The sequence below is a fragment of the Centroberyx affinis genome, unplaced genomic scaffold, assembly GCF_046629955.1.
Source record: "Centroberyx affinis isolate AG114_WGS23_722 - 3 ecotype Tasmania unplaced genomic scaffold, CSIRO-AGI_Caff_v1 ptg002603l_1, whole genome shotgun sequence".
NCBI classification, from domain to species: domain Eukaryota; kingdom Metazoa; phylum Chordata; class Actinopteri; order Beryciformes; family Berycidae; genus Centroberyx; species Centroberyx affinis.
The window spans coordinates 52,910-72,276 of record NW_027280803.1 but is presented as its reverse complement, the minus strand read 5'-3'; the positions used below and the strand labels follow the sequence as shown (position 1 = coordinate 72,276).

The following is a 19,367-nucleotide window of genomic DNA, read 5'->3' as shown; positions in this document are numbered from 1 at the left end:
TAACTGCATACTTTCAACTTCATGTTCAGCTTACATGGTCTGAATGTATATTGGCAGTATATCAGTGTATATCAAGGCTTGTTACAGTGCTCCACCTGTTAAGTATATGGCACTGGTCAGCAAAGATGAGAGGTAGTACTGTATACTCTACCTTTACGGCTATTGTAGCCAAGGGAAGTCCAGTTTGCTCTGGTGGCCCAAGGCGATCATGGAGTTCCTGTTTCTGCCAGGAAGTTCCACTGGTCCCAGATCAGGCCTGTGGAGCATAAGAGACACCGTTATTGCTGACTTTCCACAGTAGCTCTGGAAGACGCTAGGGACGTTAGGGCCCAGCCGTTAAAGGAAAGAGTTCGAGAGCACATTTCTTGTCATTTCATCTCAAATCGACATAACCACCTTCTCTCTTGGAAGGTGGTGGTCTCTCTAATGAATCCTGGACGGCGGCCATATCTCACCAGACCTCAGTTTAAATCCGCGGGGGAATTCTCCTACTCCTCCAGGCATACCTCAGGCCTGACAGTCCGACCCCCCCCCCCCCCCCCCCCCTCCGTCTTGCCAAGCCCCAGTCGGGATAGAAGGATATGTTGAAGGGCCAGAGAGAGAGAACCGTTCTTTCCTGCGGCCCTCAGCCTCCCACCAAATTCCTATGTACTACAGCCTCTCAAACAAAGAAATACCACAATTCATCTACAGTCACGCCCGCCTCCCCCCCCCCGACAAAAACGGAGGGAACCGTTCCCTCGGGCTTGCTTTGCCAGGAACCTGTCACGGTTCGCTCCTCGCCCAAAGTCACCGAAGTTGTCAACGCTTTCCACCCCAAAATAACCCCAAAGTCTTTTTTTTTCTCTCTCTCTCTTTTTGCTGCAATCATGCTGGCTTGTATTCATTGGAGTAAAATAACTGACATTCCTTCTCCTTCAGGCAATTTTTTTTTTGTTTTGTTCAACAAATGAGACTTGAAAGCACAGCTCCTTTTCAGTGTTTTTTTGGAGGTTTTGCCATTTCAGCCCAGACACCAATTGCCACCACAAAAACAGAGGCCAGTAAAGTCTGAGTTTCTTTACAGACTTTGGAAAGAGATTAGAGACTTTTTAGCCTGTCACAAACTGAAAGAAAAGTGTTTAAAATAAAAACGGGACGACAAGAGGCTCTTATGGCTGAGTTGTTGCTTTTTCATCAATTAATATCTCTATTAATACTTTTTTTCATGGACTTATGGACTACAAACACGGAGCCACTGTCAATATAAAGCCAATACAAAAATTTGGGTAATATAGTCCATCTTAATCAATATTAATATTAATATTAATATTATGTCTTATCACTTATGTGGAACAAAGACACCTGCCAATGCTGCTCAATTTTCCAAGCATCTAACTTATTCAAGTTCAATTATAACAGGATTAGGTTTTTTTGCAATACCTTGTATTAGGACAAAAATATTCAAATCTGTCTTCATGCTCAGTGCAGATATAGACAGTCACTGGCAGTAAAAACATTGTATATTATCTCTCTAGCTCTGAGGAATGCCTGTTTTGTTTTTATAATGTATCCATGTTATGATATTTTGAGGAGCCTTAGAAATGTTAACTTCAATGTGTTTTAACATGAAGTGTCTCCCCTGATATATGTTAAATGATAATATTTTGTCAAGATCATATATTTGTTCAAGGATATTGGCTGTAATGGTCGTTACAGACTGGGAATATAACTCTAACAATAGTTTTGATGGAGTGAAAAAATCTTTGTCATTGTTGTTCCTCTTCTTTACCGTCCATAGTAATTCTAAATAGGCCTCTTGAGCTATATGTTTCCCTTGGCAAACAACGGTCTCTAGCACAGTAAATGCTTAACAAAGCATAAGTGATGAGATGCAGATAGTTTGACGAGCTCAATTGGTAAGGTATCCATAAAAAAACATTAAAGTAATGATTTCACATGAAGTGCAATCAATCCAAACAACTTATTTTTCTTCTAAAGAATCTCAGAATTCTAGAAAAGCAAAACATCTTGACAAGCTGCCAAAGACATCAAACTCCTCTTTCTGAGAAAAAGATACAGTAGTTTTCAGGAATGACTGTATTTGTATTAGACTATGTGAGGTAATGGAGCAGTAATAGGCAAACCCACCAAAGATGATGAAAGAAATTATGGCTTTGTTGAAATGCTAGTAGTTTCATGAATTGGCCAAGTTCCAGCATCCAGTAACAACCTTGATTTGTTGAGCGGTGACCAAGGAAATGGCCAAGGAATCTGTCCTTGGGTAATCTTTTCAGATTGTGAAGCAAAGATGGACAGTGTATAGGCATAAGGGAAGTATAGGAGCATAGTATGGGCCAGATTAGAAACCATGCAAACCCTGGCAAAGACACTGGCCAGTTCAGCCACCACCTTATCCCTTGTCTGTGTCTATGCTATAATATTAGAGGCACATCACTGCTATTGAATGAAAACCTTGTATTTCCAAAAAAAACCCCAACATGGCTGATATTGCCGTTGGCAGCAGTGCCATTAAAAACATACAGTGGCTTTTGAATGTGTTACACAGAACATAGAGACATGGGTCCATGAAGGACCATCTACATAAAGGAGAAAGTGGGGCTTTCCTGGACTAGCCCAGTTTTGGCCTAGGCCAACCCAGTGGAAAGGGGTCGGGAACTCTGGAACTAAGTTCAAGCACCAGGTTTGGAACTCAGTGGAAATGGGGCTATTGGAAACTAAATGCAAGTAATAGATGTAAGTAAACATGCTGTCCCCCAGGAATGATGCAGTCTCCATCTAGGCCAATCAGCAACATATATGTCATGTTGTTTTGACCTGTAATTACAGCGCCCCCTTTGGGCCAATCAGTATAATTTGAAAATGCTGCAACACAGTGGTGAGATGCACCATTTACCCAAGTTTCATCAAAGTCTGTTCTGCGGTGTCTGAGATATTTTGTGACAAAAGAAAGAACCACCGAACAGGTGGAGAACGATCCATATTAAAGAAAGAATACGGGAATGATGATGTTTTCAGACAACAGTAGTGATATACTGTAGTCTGTGGTGTATTCGCAGTGTTGTTGCCTCACCTGTAGAGCTGGGGACAGGACATCTTCAGCGAGGTGGAGGTCAGTCCCAGCCTGCTCTGGTTCCTCAACTTAGTCTTCTTCACCAGGTCTTTGACTCGGCCCCATGTGTAGTTTTCACTCACCTGTCCACAAAGATACCCAAGAATGATCATTTTATAATAATCTCATGATAATGATAGGTTACTACAACAACAGAGAAACACCGAGCTGTACCTCAGAGAAACTAGTGAGAAACTAGTGAAAAACCAACCCTCATGTCCTCAACTCTTACCAGGAGTTACTGAGAAGAATGTCTCATCGATCCTCCCTCCGCAAGGGCCTCGACTGTTAGGAAGCGCAGTAACCGAGAAACAACAATGTGTCATGGAAGATATTGCTGTTGTCGGGTGAAAACCTCTCCAAAATGTCAACGGGTCAGCAACCGAGGACACAAGCCTTGTTTTCAAAAGGGTTTCATAAGTCCAAGGGTTGAAGAATTAGAGGACCATGTAAAAAAACATGAAAATCACCAAAATTGGGGACGATATGGTAGATTTATGAGTAACTAAACCCCAAACCCAAATCTTTGGTGAAGCCTGACACCTAATGGTGAAAAGTAGGGTAATGAACTAGCAGGTGATGTCACCACCTTGTTGTACTCTATAGAGGGTGACATCACCTGGCACCAAAGACCAGCCAATAGTAGATGACCTGTTCAGCACCCTACTTTTCACCATTAGATGTCAGGCATATTTGGGTGGGGTATAGTTACTCATAAATCTACCATATCGTCCCCAATTTTGGTGATTTTCATATTTCATGGAGTACAACAGGTGGTGACGTCACCTGGCACCAAAGACCAGCCAATAGCAGATGACCTGTTCAGTACCCTACTTTTCACAATTAGATGTCAGGCTTCACCACAGATTTGGGTTTGGGGTTTAGTTACTCATAAATCTACCATATCGTCTCCAATTTTGGTGATTTTCATATTTTTTTACATGGTCCTCTAGTTCTTCAACCCTTGGACTTATGAAACCCTTTCGAAACCGTTTGGATATAGTTAAAAATGTGAAAGCAAGCTAAAAACAAGGCTTGTGTCCTCGGTTGCTGACCCGTTGACATCTTGGAGAGGTTTTCACCCGACAACAGCGATATCTTCCATGACACATTGGTGTTTCTCGGTTACTGCGCTTCCTAACAGTCGAGGCCCTCGCGGAGGGAGGATCTCTCCGTTGGGCGCCAAGAAAGTATCTCATTGGTCATGTATCATCGCTTTGAGAGTTTTCTGCCCCTGTAGTTTTTGCCATTTGGATTGTAATCAGAGGATGTGAAGTGAGTCAGAGAGTGTGTGTTTGGAGGGAGGGGCTGGGCTTAAAGAGCCAGTGCGATGAATTTAACCCAGATGATTTTAAAGGAGTGTTATTTGTTCAGTTGCGGATGGTTCAGCTGATTTGTTAGAGCTGCTTTAGTGGCTCTTTCTCTATGTTCAGCCAATTTTCAGTGGGTTGAGGGAGTGCCGCTCTGCTGACTTACTCAGTACCACCCATTTCTTGTTGGAAGCGTCCAACGTTCACAGTACAGTTAGTGCTAAAGTAAATTCTTTTTTGATCAAAAAGAAAGTCGTGTGAATCGTGCAAATCGTGAAATATTTTAAATGCCACATGTCAAATTCCATGCCAAGTAGAAAGTAAAAGCCAAGGGAGAAATCTCTCTCTCTCCTTTCCCAGTCTCTGCCTTGCTCGCTCACTCACATACAGCTCCCTTGCTGTTTGCCCATCATGTCCACTTAACTTGCATTTATATGCATGTTAAGGATAACAAGAGAAGTGAGAAATTGAAATTAACTGCATAATTATCAGTTTACACCAGTCTACATGGCTCTTGCTAGCCACTGAGGCTTATCTTTCTCCTCATCTGCACTGTTATATTTATTTATTTATATCTTTTTTCTTTTTCTTTTAAATGTGATTTTAATGCACTTTTCACTTTTCTAATCCTCTTGCACTGTCTTTTCTTTTATCTTTCGATTTCACTTGATTTGAACTGCACTAGTTTACTTTTTAAGTCTTTTACCTTGTGGACCTCTTTTGCACTTTTTAATTGTACATTTTTTACCTTTACTGTATTTTTTATTACTCTGTAAAGCACTTTGAATTGCCTCAGTGTATGAAATGTGCTATACAAATAAAGCTGCCTTGCCTTGCCTTGCCTCATACTTTTTCACACTGTCCCTGGCTACTGTCTGATCAACTATGGCCACCTCATTAATTATGAATACTGTCAACCTATCATTAAATTCTGGGCATATTTGATGTCATTTATACCAGGAAGTATAGTAAGTATCTAAAACTAAAGCTGATTCTGTTTACAACCAAATCCAAATTCCACAACACTGACAGTTACAATATTTTGGCTAACTTTCCATGAACAGGCCCCTTTGTCACGCAATACCATGAGACCGGTGAATGCGGTTCTTGCTGCACTGGACCTTTAATATGCCAGCGTGACTCACCCTTCGGTGGGGGATGGAGAGCCCTTCGGTGCTGTCGCCGAGGAAGCGGACCTCCCCCTCGGTGTAACTCCTCCGGTTCAGCCCTCTCCTCCACAGCGGTACGGGTGCCAACGGCTGGCATAAACCCTCACTGCTCACATCTGCACATGAGGAGAAAACAGAAACCACAGGCAACAAGCGGTTACAGTGTGTGTGTGTGTGTGTGTGTGTGTGTGTGTTTGTTTGGGAAGACAAGAAAGCAGTGTTAATACGATCTTTGCAAATCTGCGTTCACGTGAAGGGTTTTATTACTTTTAAAGCTACAACATGCAACTTTTCCTCCTTGAGGCAGGAAGTGCATTGTTAGTCCCGCCCTCCTCCCCCTCACTTCTTGATGAGCTGTCATCAGCTGCCAATCTGTGAAAAGCGACCACAGGCTTTGTAGAAGCAGATGGCAAAAATTGTACATAGTTTCAAATACCTGGGTATTGTATTTAATTACAACGGTTCAAGTTGCTATTGAGGAACTCTGTAAACGGGCCTCTAGAGCTGTGTTTGCTTTACTGTGTAAGTGTAGGAAGTTTGATTTACCAATAGATATTAGACTAGAGCTTTTTGATAGGCTTGTGACACCAGTTATGCTGTATGCATGCGAAGTATGGGGGTTTGAGAGGACAGCCATTTTAGAGAGGTTACATCTGAAATTCCTCAAGTATACATTGAATGTTAAAATGTCAACTTGTAATAATATGATATATGGGGAGTTAGGACGACACCCACTATGTATTGGTATTAAAAAAATAATTATTGGTTACTGGGGGAGTTTGTTGAAGGGGAAGGATACAAAGATCAGCCGGGCAATGTATAATTGTTTATTTAACTTGTATATCACTGGAACGTATGTATCACCATGGATTACATCTGTTCAGCCAATATTAGATGAATGTGGTTTCATTTCTGAGTTTCTAATAGCAGAATTCCCAAAATAACAGGAAGATACAAAGGTCTGGAAAGGGATAAAAGGTTTTGTAATTTATGTAATGACAACTGTCTGGGGGTTGAATATCACGTTTTGTTTGAATGGAAAAACACAAGCATTGTTGAGAATAGAAAGAAGTACCTGCCAAAATACTTTGTAAACCATTCGTCTATGTTGAAACTTATATTATTATTGCAGACAGATAAACCAAGGATAGTATGTAAACTGGGTGCATTTTTGAGTAATGTTCTGCCTCTCTTTAAATGACTTAATTTGTGCTAAAGATCTATTCTGGTTGTTTACCATTGTACTGCTATTTTGTTTTATGTTTGTACTCCATACCACGATGTGTGGTCTAGAGTAAATAAAAATCTGAATCTGAATCTGAAAAAAAAAAAGTTGCATATTGCAGCTTTAACTGAACACTTAACATGTACAGTGCTGTGAAAAAGTATTTGCCCCCTTCCTGATTTCTTATATTTTTGCATATTTGTCACACTTAAATGTTTCAGATCATCAAACAAATGTTAATATTAGACAAAGATAACCCGAGTAAATACAAAATGCAGTTTTTAAATGATGATTTCATTTATTAAGGGAAAAAAGCTATCCAAACCTACCTGGCCCTATGTGAAAAAGTAATTGCCCCCTAATTGCTTGAGCTTGAGGTCTCGAACTGATTGCCGGACATTCTCCTTCAGGATTTTCTGGTAGAGAGCAGAATTCATGGTTCCATCAATTACGGCAAGTCGTCCAGGTCCTGAAGCAGCAAAGCAGCCCCAGACCATCACACTACCACCACCATGTTTGACTGTTGGTATGATGTTCTTTTTATGAAATGCTGTGTTAGTTTTACGCCAGATGTAACGGGACGCACACCTTCCAAAAAGTTCAACTTTTGTCTCGTCAGTCCACAGAATATTTTCCCAAAAGTCTTGGGGATCATCAAGATGTTTTTTGGCAAATGTGAGACGAGCCTTTGTGTTCTTTTTGGTCAGCAGTGGTTTTCGCCTTGGAACTCTCCCATGGATGCCATTTTTGCCCAGTCTCTTTCTTATTGTTGAATCATGGACACTGACCTTAACTGAGGCAAGTGAGGCCTGCAGTTCTTTAGATGTTGTTCTTGGTTCTTTTGTGAACTCCTGGATGAGTCGTCGACGCGCTCTTGGAGTAATTTTGGTAGGCCGGCCACTCCTGGGAAGGTTCACCACTGTTCCAAGTTTTCTCCATTTGTGGATAATGGCTCTCACCATGGTTCGCTGGAGTCCCAAAGCCTTAGAAATGGCTTTGTAACCCTTTCCAGACTGATAGATGTCAATGACTTTGTTTCTCATCTGTTCTTGAACTTCTTTAGACCTCGGCATGATGTGTTGCTTTTTGAGATCTTTCAGCCTACTTCATTTTGTCAGACAGGTTCTATTTAAGTGATTTATTGATTCAACAGGTCTGGCAGTAATCAGGCCTGGGTGTGGCTAGTGAAATTGAACTCAGTTTTCCAAAAAATGTGGTTAATCACAGTTAATTCATGATTTAACAAGGGGGGCAATTACTTTTTCACATAGGGCCAGGTAGGTTTGGATAGCTTTTTTCCCTTAATAAATGAAATCATCATTTAAAAACTGCATTTTGTATTTACTCGGGTTATCTTTGTCTAATATTAACATTTGTTTGATGATCTGAAACATTTAAGTGTGACAAATATGCAAAAATATAAGAAATCAGGAAGGGGGCAAATACTTTTTCACAGCACTGTATATGAGTATAAGAGAGAGGGAGAGTTTGTTCACGTGTTGGTAGAGGTTACTTGCATGTGGAGAGGGGGAGTGAAGGCTATTATGACAAATGGTGATGGAAATCAGCGGTCTCAGTGGAGGCCTGTTTTTTGCCTCTGTTTCCACTAACCCCGCCCCTCCCCTGCCCACCTCCCACGTGCACGCAAACACTCCTCTGCTATCACAACAGCTCACGCTTTCCACTGACCATGTGACTAATGTTAGACAGGGATGCAGTGGCTGCTCCCCTGACGAAAGCCACATCCTGGCCAAATCATGTCGGAGTATGTTTTTAATATAAATAAATAAATAAAGGCTTTGTGTTTTTTTTATTGCTTGAACTCTTGCCTTGTTCATTGAAAGCAGCAACCGCAAACCAAAGAGCACTTTCAACAAAAACCTCTACACACAGAAACCCAATAGAAACCCTCTCTATCCTCTCTTCAATTCTCCATAATTCATAGGTTCCTCTATCAATAGTAATAAAGCTTGAACCTACAATCCTGAATTGAGCCTCAGCATAGAGAAAAGCCTATCTACTCCCGTTTGCTGCGCCTCTGCCGGGCCCCCCCGTCTCTCCTGACTCCTCAAACCTCTTCTCCAGATCCAGTTTCCTGCCCATCGGAGGAAGGAGCGAGGCATTCCAGAGGTCCGCAGGACATTATATGTTCCCGTCACGAGTAGGATGCCAGGAATTCCCCCCCCGGTGTCCCGCTCGAGTAATAATTTCATCTCCCCCGGGACCACCGAGAGCTGTCAACCCGGCACCGCCTCAGGCAACGCGAGCCGCTCCGAAAAAAACACGAGAGTAATAACATTTAGGGAGATGACTGTGTTGCCAAGTGACTAACATCGCCCCGGAATGGCGTACGATGACAAGGTAAACGTCGAGGCTGGAAAAACACACTGGGGGGGGGGGGTGTTGCCGCGGTGGGTCAGGTTGTGAAACCGAAGGAGCGCTAAAAGCTTTTTAAAACAAACCTATTAGATCCGTTTCGGGAAAAAGCGTCGGGACAAATGTTGATTCTAAAACATGAATATGTGGTTTTGTGGGCAGGTTATTAAGCGCTGATCCTGCTAGTAATGAAATGGTAAGGTTAATATGGGATGGTCTCAATAACCCCTAGGGCTGTATATTATATTCTCGCCACAAAAGCCTACTGATAGAAGTGGAGTTTGCGACTCTGGTGGGACGTGAATCCGCAAAATATGCATATCTCACCCTACAAGTCTATAAGTCCAATGTGTCCATTGAAAGAGAGCTCGAAAGACACTCATTGGCCACTTTATTAGGTACACCTGCTTGTCAATGCAAATGGCCTGCTCCTCCAAACAGCGAATCACGTGGCAGCAACTCAATATATAAAGCACGCAGACATGGTGAAGTGGTTTCGTTTTTTTGGTCGGACCAAACATTAGAATGGGCAAGGTGCATGATCTTAAGCCAATGGTTCTCAACGTGGGGGTCCGGGGACCACCAGGGGTCCTCGAGGGGGTTCCATGGGGTCCCCAGCAAACTGATGAATTGTTAAACTTCATCATTATTTCATTTACAAGAAGTAGAGAAGGTAGAAGAATGACTATTTTGATCGTAGTTTCACTGTTACCTCTCTGCCTACAATACAGGTAGTCATGGAATTCTGGACAAAATCTTATCTAACAATAAAAACATTCTCAGATATCCTCAGAAATCGTATCAAATGAGGGTCCGTGGTTGAGAATCATTGATGTAAGCGACTTTGACTGCGGGTGTGATTGTTGGTGCCGGACCCCGGCGGTTCCAGCATCACAGAAGCAGCTGCAGAACACAGACAATGGTGCGATAAACAAAAAGAGATCTCAGAGGAGAATGGGCAGACTTGTTCAAGCTAACAGAAAGGCCACAAATGCTCCAGTAGTAGCTCTTTACAACAGTGGTGTGCAGAAGGGCATCTCACAACACACAAGCTGTTGGTCCCATACGATAAATGGACTACAGCAACAGATGACCAGCTGATACTAGATAGGTGTACCTTGCATGTGATAAAGTTACAGCTAATCTAAAACTGGATGACTGCATTTTATACATCAGAATGCGCCAAACCTTGGTGGGAATGCTATTGGATTCGAGAACCCTGAAGTTTGAACCCAGGTTTAAGGTAACAGGTAACGACTAAGCAAACTTGCGCAAGCACATTTGGCAAGTTACCTCTCCTGGCAGAGATGAGCGGATGGCGGGTGACCTCGGGGATGGTGGACAGGTCGGAGAGGGTGCCGCTGGAGGACAGAAATTCCCCTCTGGAGTGTCTCTTCTGTACGTCGTGGAAGGCCAGGCTGGCTGCACCACAGCTACAGTGCTGCTGGAAAAAGTCCTGTTCAGAAAGACCAACAGCTACGTTTTATTCAAGAGTCACTGGTGATCTCACCTGGGGTACACAGTCTTTTGTTTTTTTTATTTTATTTTATTTGATGCATTTTAAGTAGTCACACTGTTATATTGTGCTGATATTTTATTTTTATTAAAAAAAAAATGAATACCAGCCAATAAGTGTCATCCACCTCTGATATGATGGATATGATGCATTGATTGATACTGTAGAATGAATCATTGTTACGTTGGCTGTTTATGGAAAGCCCTTAAATGTATTCTAATGGAACAGTTTGATCACATTCCACACAAGTATGTATGAATATTATTATTATTATAAGTAGTAGTAGTAGTTGTTGTTGTAGTAGTAGTAGTAGTAGTAGTAGTAGTAGTAGTAGTAGTAGTATCCTAGGTTTCAATGGAGAGTCTGGTCTAAATGCTGTTTCTGAGGTTTTTCCACCCTGACAAGAATACAATTCTGGAGGAAAAACTGAATGATTTTTTTTTTAATGTTTTGGCATGATAAATCAGTATTGGAATTCAAAAACCCATATCAGTTGAACTGAAACCCTAATATCAAGTGACAAGCTTCATAAATGGTTGAACTGAGTGAAGGAGCAGCTATTGACAACATGTAAAGTTGCCATAGAGTTGTTAATTGGCTGAAGCACTCTCTCTCTCTCTCTCTGGGTATTTTCACACTGTCTGAATAAAGTGAACTCAACTGAACTGTGCCGGCCTGCTTTGCTGTTCATCACAGGTACTGGAATGGAGTTTGAACAGGAATTATATGGGGCTTGGGCAGCACAGGTGCATTTGCTAAGTGAAAATCAGTTCTAACTTTTTATTGTTTTTTTTCTCATGGGCCAATGGTCGTCCAACACAACATATTTGGCAGAGTGACCAAGCATCTGGTAAAGATTCAGGAGCGATGTATTATGAGCATTGTGTACTTGCATATCTTGGCAGCAGAAGCCTGAAGCCAGGTTTGTTGAGAACCTGTAATATTTGGGTTTTGATTCATTGTTTTAAACTTGATTTGCTTTGTTGTTTTTTGCTGGGTTTCACTGCCAATACTGGGTCTGTATCAAGTTAGACTGCGCGCGTGTGTGTGTGTGTGTGTGTGTGTGTGTGTGTGTGTGTGTGTGTGTTCATCTTGTGACTCTTTTTCCTCTTGTTTCAGTTGAACTTAGAGTAAAAACAAAGAGAACAATTAAAAAAAAAAGACTGAGTCATTTCAGAGCAACGGCTGGTCTGATTGAAGTTCACATCCGGCCATCCTAGCTGAAAGGGAACTACGACATCGCTTCCACGAAAAAAATCCCATAATAGTTCAAACTATACGCAAATGCGCAACAGAAGTGCAATGCGGATGAGATTAAAGCCAGGGGATGAGACGTGTTTTTTCCTGCTCCATTGTGTGGAATCATATTTAGTGTCGCCCAAAAAGGATTTTTTGTCACATTCAAGTGCGTACACGTGGGTAACACACACACACACACACACACACACACCACCTGCACAGCTTCAACATGCAACCCAAGTGGCTCATCAGGTGAAGTCATTTCCTGATTTCTTTGCAAAATAACCTCCTTCCCTGCTCTGGAGTTACCTTTCACCTACAGTGGAGCCGAGGTGCAAACTGGCCTCTAAAATAACGAATCAGTTGGCACATCAGCCTGCACACACACTCACACACACTCCCCAGTGTCAGCTCAGAAGCCCCCCTCTCCCATCTCTGTTACATAACCACTGGTCGTTTATATATTCCCAGAAAATCATGGGTAAGCGGGACAGGATGAAGGAGCGCTGAAGTCATGCTCTGCTGCAATGTTTATGTTTTTCTAAAAGCTGTGGACGGCCCTCTGGTAGACAAGCTCTTCCCTCTGTTAAGACATGCCCGCTGCCAGGAACAAAGCCCCGGACCAGGTTTCACTGTGGCCAAACATTCCTCCCTCTAAGGACCAGGGTTCGACCGATTCGGCCGTTTGAAGCCCGCTGCCGACACCAGTATTGTTGGATTGAGGCTACCAAGCGCCGATATTTTGTGCTGATTTAAATTTGACCAAATTTGACTAAATTTGCTTTAACATACACTATGTGGAATGATAGCAGGGTCCATGGAAACACTTAAGCATACACTATGTTGAATGACAGTAGGCTCCATGCTAACATTTTAGCATACACTATGTTAAGTGATAGTAGGCTCCAAGCTAACACTTTAGCATATACTATGTTGAGTGATTAGGCTCCATGCTAACACTTTAGCATACACTATGTTGAGTGATAGTAGGCTCCATGCAAACACTGTAGCATATATTGAGTGACAGTAGGCTCCATGATAACACTTTAGCATACACTATGCTGAGTGATAGTAGCCTCCATGCTAACACTTTAGCATACACTATGTTGAGTGATGAGGCTCCATGCTAACACTTTAGTATATTGAGTGACAGCTGGCTCCATGCCAACACTTTACCATACACTGTGTTCAATGATAGTGATAGATAGAATATCGGTCTAAACCCTACTATGGACCACCCCGTCTGTGTGCTTAGCCCTCATAAGGAGGTCCATCCCACCTTTAGGGACTCAGAGGGGCCGCCCACGCTTGAGCAATGACCCTTGACCTCTCAGTGAAGGATTAGGCTGTTAGAGGTATTATGCAGCCGGTCAGGGGGAAAAGGAACACTATGGAATGTCCCGTCCATCACTTCCTGTCCCCCAGTAATTGAAGAGACAGCTTTGGCAAGTCGGCTTTGTGAATTAAACGAAGAAGGAGAAGATCAAGTTTGAGAATAGGGGAGCAGGATGTGTGCCTTTACAAGAATGGGCTAATTCTGAATGGACTGTATTGACTTTCAACGGTGTAGACTTTTGACTGAGAAATCACTAATCTAACAGCTAATATCCACACTCAATGAATGATAGACCAATTTCCATATCAGTGCATCAGTCACTGTATATTTTGATTTGGGTTAGGAATTTTCCCTAACCTGGGAAACTTACTCTTGACCGCTCTATGGTCTAGAATTTTGACCATTCTGGCGGTTCAACTGATACCAATATTTTTGGAATAAAGCTGCCAATAGCTGATATTTTGTGCCAATATTCAGTGTATTTAAACTTAACAATTTCCAAGCATACTTTGTGAAATGCAATGAAATGTCACATTATATATACTTAACTGGAATTTAGCAGTACCCCTAATCGGTCTAACCCTAAATCAAATATCCATGGTATTGAAATGAAATGTGGGTGGGTGGGGGGGGCTTCATACAGTAGGTGGTAACTGCTTATTGACTCTCCTCTGCCTGCCATCCATGTATCCAGCTGTGCTTCTGGTGCTGATGTGAGTGCTGGACCAGAGTTGTCAGAGACCCTGGGGGCAGCTCCGGCTGTCAGTGTGGCCCCATTCAGAGACCTCCGACATTGTCCCAGCCTGGACTGCCTGTGCTTTTGATGTGTCATCTCTGTCTCTACTCGTGCCTTTGCCATTGAGAATGTCACAGCGGGGGGGGGGGGGGGGGGGGGGAGAACGGAAGGCCTGGGAGAGCAGCCGGTGTGGTCCATCTCTCAGGAGTCAGGGTACTTTCAACTCCAAGGTGCCGCCCCCGCAGCGACCGTAGACGTATTCCTTAGATATGTAAAGGTATGAGGATTCCTAAACTTCAGAAAGGTGGTTGTGTAAGTGAAATGAATGAAATCGAGCCGTCTTTCTCTCTTTCTCTCTCTCCGTCTCTCTGTCTTTCGCTCGGGTTTCTCGGCCCGTCTTTGAAGGCTTTGAAGTCCCGGACTCCTGCTGGGTTCACCCCATTGCTCCAGTGGAAAGCTTTTCCGGCCCCCGGGCCCGAACTGACTGGGCTAGTTTCAGTCCAGGCTTTGTGAACCACCCCCACCACCCCCCGCCCCTTTCCTGTATTCTGCCAAGGCCTCAAACAAGAAAACAACATTCTTCTTATTTAGAGATCCCTGTCCAATGTCACAAGAGTGAGGAGGCAGAAATGAAACACAGTGCAAACAAAGGCGGCGTCCAAGATGTTGGTGTTGGATGCTCAGATGGGAAACAACTGTGCGAAGTTGGATTTTTGTACTGGTTTGCGCTTAGATAAACTGGATGAACTTTGTCTTTGGATAGTATTAGGAGCCATTGAACCCGACAGGCCTTGTTTTCTCTTTGCACATACTGAAAATGCCTCCCACAAGGTTACACTGGCACGATGCTGGCATGAAAAGACAACAAGTTCTGCCGAAGCATTACGAAACAACACAACTCGAGTGAGTGAGGACAGCTGGGCCCTTGGATTTTTATAGCTTGCACACATTCACTGTGCCAAATTTAAACCATTTTTATGAGTGCTTACTGGAATACTAGCTAATGTTGCTTACTAAAGAAAAACCCGTAAATTTGTCGTAATTCCCTGCTGACGTTGCCTTTTGCCTTCGCATGTTCAATAGACATCTTTGTGCAGTGAGTGACTGATCGTTCTAAATATAGTGTCCTTAGCACATGGACTTAATTTTAGAAGGCCATAAAGTATTCTCTTTGTGTTTATTACTGCGGTGGCATTGTTCTCTGCAACAGTAGGTCAGAAGTTCCGAATGTGGCCTGGAGTTCTTCTTCACTCGAAGAATCTGGGTCATAGTCGTACATAAGTCACTCTTTATTTAGTTTGTCTCTTTTTGAGGACAATTTTAAAAGCATTTTGATCCTTTATAATGAGTCGTAGCAGGACAAATGAATCCAAATGAAAATCTTTCACTCATTGGTGGAAGATTTGGTCACAGTTAGCGGCAGCACTTGCGTATTTCCTCTGAGTTACATAGTGTTTTCTAGATTTCAGTTTGAAATGGTGATGGGTATTTAATAAATATTTGATTTTAATTATTATGTAATTCATTGGTTCTCAACGTGGGGTCGGGGGACCACCAGGGGTCCTTGAGAGGGTTCCAGGGGGTCCCCAGCAAATTGATGAATTGGTAAACTTCAGCATTATTTCATTTACAATTAGAGAATGCAGAAGAATGATTATTTTGATCATAGTTTCACTGTTATCTCTCTACCTGCAATACAGATAGTCATGGAATTATGGACAAAATCATATCTGACAATAAAAATATTTGGGTCCGAGAGATAAAATCTCATCAAATGGGGGTCCATGGCCTTAATGTGGACTAAATTAGGGGTCCTTGATATGAAAAAGGTTGAGAATCACTGACTTCAGTTTCAAATGGAGATGGGTATTTACTAAATATTTGATTTTAATTATTATTTAATTAACATGCTCAGTTTTATCAAGTTAATAGTTAAAGTAATCTGTGGCATTTTCATATAAATAAATGTCTGTTTTGCTAAAAGACTGGACACAATGTTTGATTGACAGGTGATCTGGAGACAAAATTTAAAAAATGAGGATATCACAGATTACCACTTCAATATAGCATATCAGCACTATTATATCTTTCCTTAATGTACAGCCTATGTCTCATAGCAGGTGGCAGGAAGTTGGTTAACTGCCTCCAGTTGCCCTAAACACATATGCCTCTCTTCAACATGCTTACCAGATGTGCGCCCCATATGTGGCACCACTGACTTACAGCCATCTGATCACAGCTGTTCTATTAACGTATACCATCCTTAGCACTGATTTCCCTTGAAACAGATGGATTTACATTGGGAAAGGATGGCATATTCACAGGGGATTTTGAAGTTTGAAACCTATGCCAAGTACTTTTTTTTTTTTAAAGTGGAGTGGAAATCCAAGAAAATGTATGTAAAAGTACAAAATTCAAATAGTAGAAATATAATTATAAAAGTAATATGATTGTAAAGTAAATTCAAAAGTATTCACCCCTTTAATCACTTGGGCTATATTGTCCCTGGCAAACTTTTGTTCAATATTTAATTCAATGTATTATTGATACTTAGCCTTTAAGTTTTGGTTAAATATAATTTCTATCTTTTCTTTCATGGAGCCTTATTCCTGGACCCTTCCGTGGATCTTATTAATACAATTTTACTATGTTCTTTTCTTCTTTTTTTTTATATTTTCTTCTGTCGAGCTTCTTCTTTGTTTTCTATAATAAAATCAGAGAAAGTACACAAGTATACGTGCAACCTCTCTTTTTCCACATATAGGGATGGAAGGATGATAGTTTCTTTTTCTTTGACACTACTGGAACTGGAATCAAATGCACAGCTATTTCCACATTTCAAAGTAGAAAACACCCTAAAATCCCTTTAAGATGTATTAAAGGGAGCTGGTATAGGTCTTTCTAGCAAGAAAATTTAAAGCAGTTTTGAAAAGAAAATATAATCAAAACATATCACTATTACCTACAGATTAAGATTGAAAATATATTTTGCCAGTGAGACAATATAGACCAAGTGACTGGCAAGAAAGGCAATATATAGGTCAAATTAGAACAATTATAAAAAAAATTCATTAACTATATCTACCCAGTCCTAAATCTTGGTATGCTTTCAAGAGATTTGACAATTTAGTATGAATTATATTGTTGATCTTGATCTTTCACATGGGATCTGCAGTCTCCCATGTTATTTAAGCCGACACACACCTCTTTAGTCTTGGTCATCCTGCCGTCCTTCTGCAGGCCACAGATCTGCCTCTGCAGCCGGAGGTTGGTCTCCTGAAGCTGGCCGATCTTCTCGATGAGCTGGCAGATGTGCTCCAGGTAGCCCAGGCCTGATCCCAGGGGGTTGGAGCTCGCCTGCTGTACCTGGAGAACCAGAAGGTACAAGGGTTAGTCAAGGCGATATACTATACATCTGCAAGCAGTAACAAGCTATGAGAAAACAGCCATTTGACGTTGTTTATGTTTGAATAATATGGGCTTTGAAGGCCGATACTGATACCGATATTGTTGTACTGAAGCCGCCGATAGCTAATATTTTGTGCCGATATTCAGTATTTTTTTTTACATTTGACCATTTTCATGCCAAAACATTTACAAAAAATTACAATATATTCAGTGTTCCCCCCAGAACTGTATTCTTGTCAGGGTGGAAAAGCCTCTGAAACAGCATTTAGACCACCATGGGACACTAAAACCCTCCACTGAAACCAATACAAAGGAAAGGGATTTATACAAGTTTGCATTCCAATATAATGTCCATGTTCATTTTTATGCATAAAAACCATGAATAAAAAAAAAAGGATTCGTTCAGTAATCCAGTGGGTGGAAGGTAAGCGAGGCTGGCTTGTGACTGGAAGGGGGTTTGAGTCCTTGGACTGCCTGGGAAAATCTGGCTGGAGGAAATGAATCAGTAGTGCTTTTTTCCTCCGACGACTACCATGGAAGGTGCCCTGGAGCAAGGCACCTGACCCCCCCAGCTGCTGCAGTAGAGCGGGTCTGTGGCCAACAGTAGAAGACTATAAGCGTGTAAATATAAGGCTGGGTGTTGTTGGAAAATGGAAATGTGCTTAGTCAGCCTGTCCTGGGTAAGTACAGGTTAAAAAAGCCGAGGCCGGATCAAAGAGTTGCTCCCTATAGTTTAACAGTTGTGTTGTCTGAACTCTTATGTTATGTCAGCTGATGTAACTTGTCAGGAATGATATCCACTGTTATTCAGCACATTAGCACATTCTGTCGTCTGCCTAACCCTGGACTGTTCTTATCGGGATGTTTTACGGCTTCCAGAAACACTGTTATACGCGAACCACATAACCTGAAGTCAGTTTTACTGTGTGAGCACTTCTAAAAGCATTCCATTGCCACGGGCGGCTAGTCTCGCAATAAATTCATGTGAACATTATCCGGGAGGGATGAGAAATGAAAAAAAGATTATGGGTGATGCAGTGAACTCCTGACTTCATTGCATAATCATCACATACCAGCATACGTTTTTAGTTGTAGTTTTTTGATTAATTGTCGGGCGTCTTATTTTCCATGTTCCCCATGGTGGAAATGAAGGTGTTTAAACACAAAGACATATGATCTATGGTAGCTCCACTGAGAGGATTTTTGCCATTGAGAGGAACGTTATTGCAGTCAGTTTTGAGTTTGATAAAACATTTGAATATAGGTTTTAGTAAGATTTGGTTACATGATTAAAGCAATATTCCACTTAGTTTTAACATGGGGGTTATTCCGCACTTGACCACTATGAAAACCACAATATAAACTAATCACCAAGATCAGATGCAGCTGGACGAGTTTGTAGCAGGATTTTTACTTCCTATTCATTTGAATGAGGCCATGAAAATAGACTGACATTGAACACATTAGTGAACAGATTCAACAACAGATCCTGCATTCAAAACAACAAAGCAGTCCTGGATCCTTCATCATTTTGCATTTTTATTCTTGGTTTACACTAAAATTAGTATTTAAAAATGAAAGTAGATCCGGTCTCCCGAACAGGAACTATTTCTCCTAATGTATCCTTCCGCTATGTTCTCTTCTATCAATAAAAATGCTATTTGGCGAAATTATGTTCTAAAACGTTGGCCTCACAGTCAGTTGAAAGTCACAGTAGCAGGATCTGTTACAGTACAATTACAATATAATGTAAGAATTAAGCAATTGATTGCAGTTATTCTAATATGAAATGAAATGGCAACAAAGACTGTCCACGGAAATGCCAATGTCAATTAAGAACAACAAGAATCCCAACAGGAAGGGTACTCAGCCATCCACAATACAATGCAATATTTGAATCAAAATTCAAAATTACAGATATGAAAAAGGTGCTTGGAAGC

At 41.6% G+C, this 19,367-nt stretch overlaps 1 protein-coding gene across 2 annotated transcripts in view; it reads right to left on the bottom strand.

The window, feature by feature from the left end:
• Positions 1-148: 148 nt before the first annotated feature.
• LOC139656991 (uncharacterized) overlaps positions 149-19,367 on the bottom strand; it is a 39,082-nt gene continuing 19,863 nt past the window's right edge. For both annotated transcript variants that reach the window (XM_071534671.1, XM_071534672.1), the window contains exons 3-7: positions 17,224-17,385; positions 10,486-10,648; positions 5,568-5,707; positions 3,074-3,195; positions 149-256 (exon numbers count right to left, since the gene is read on the bottom strand). In XM_071534671.1, coding sequence (XP_071390772.1) covers positions 160-256; positions 3,074-3,195; positions 5,568-5,707; positions 10,486-10,648; positions 17,224-17,385 — 684 coding nt within the window. In that variant the 3' untranslated portion in view covers positions 149-159. The remainder of the gene's footprint in view (positions 257-3,073; positions 3,196-5,567; positions 5,708-10,485; positions 10,649-17,223; positions 17,386-19,367) is intronic.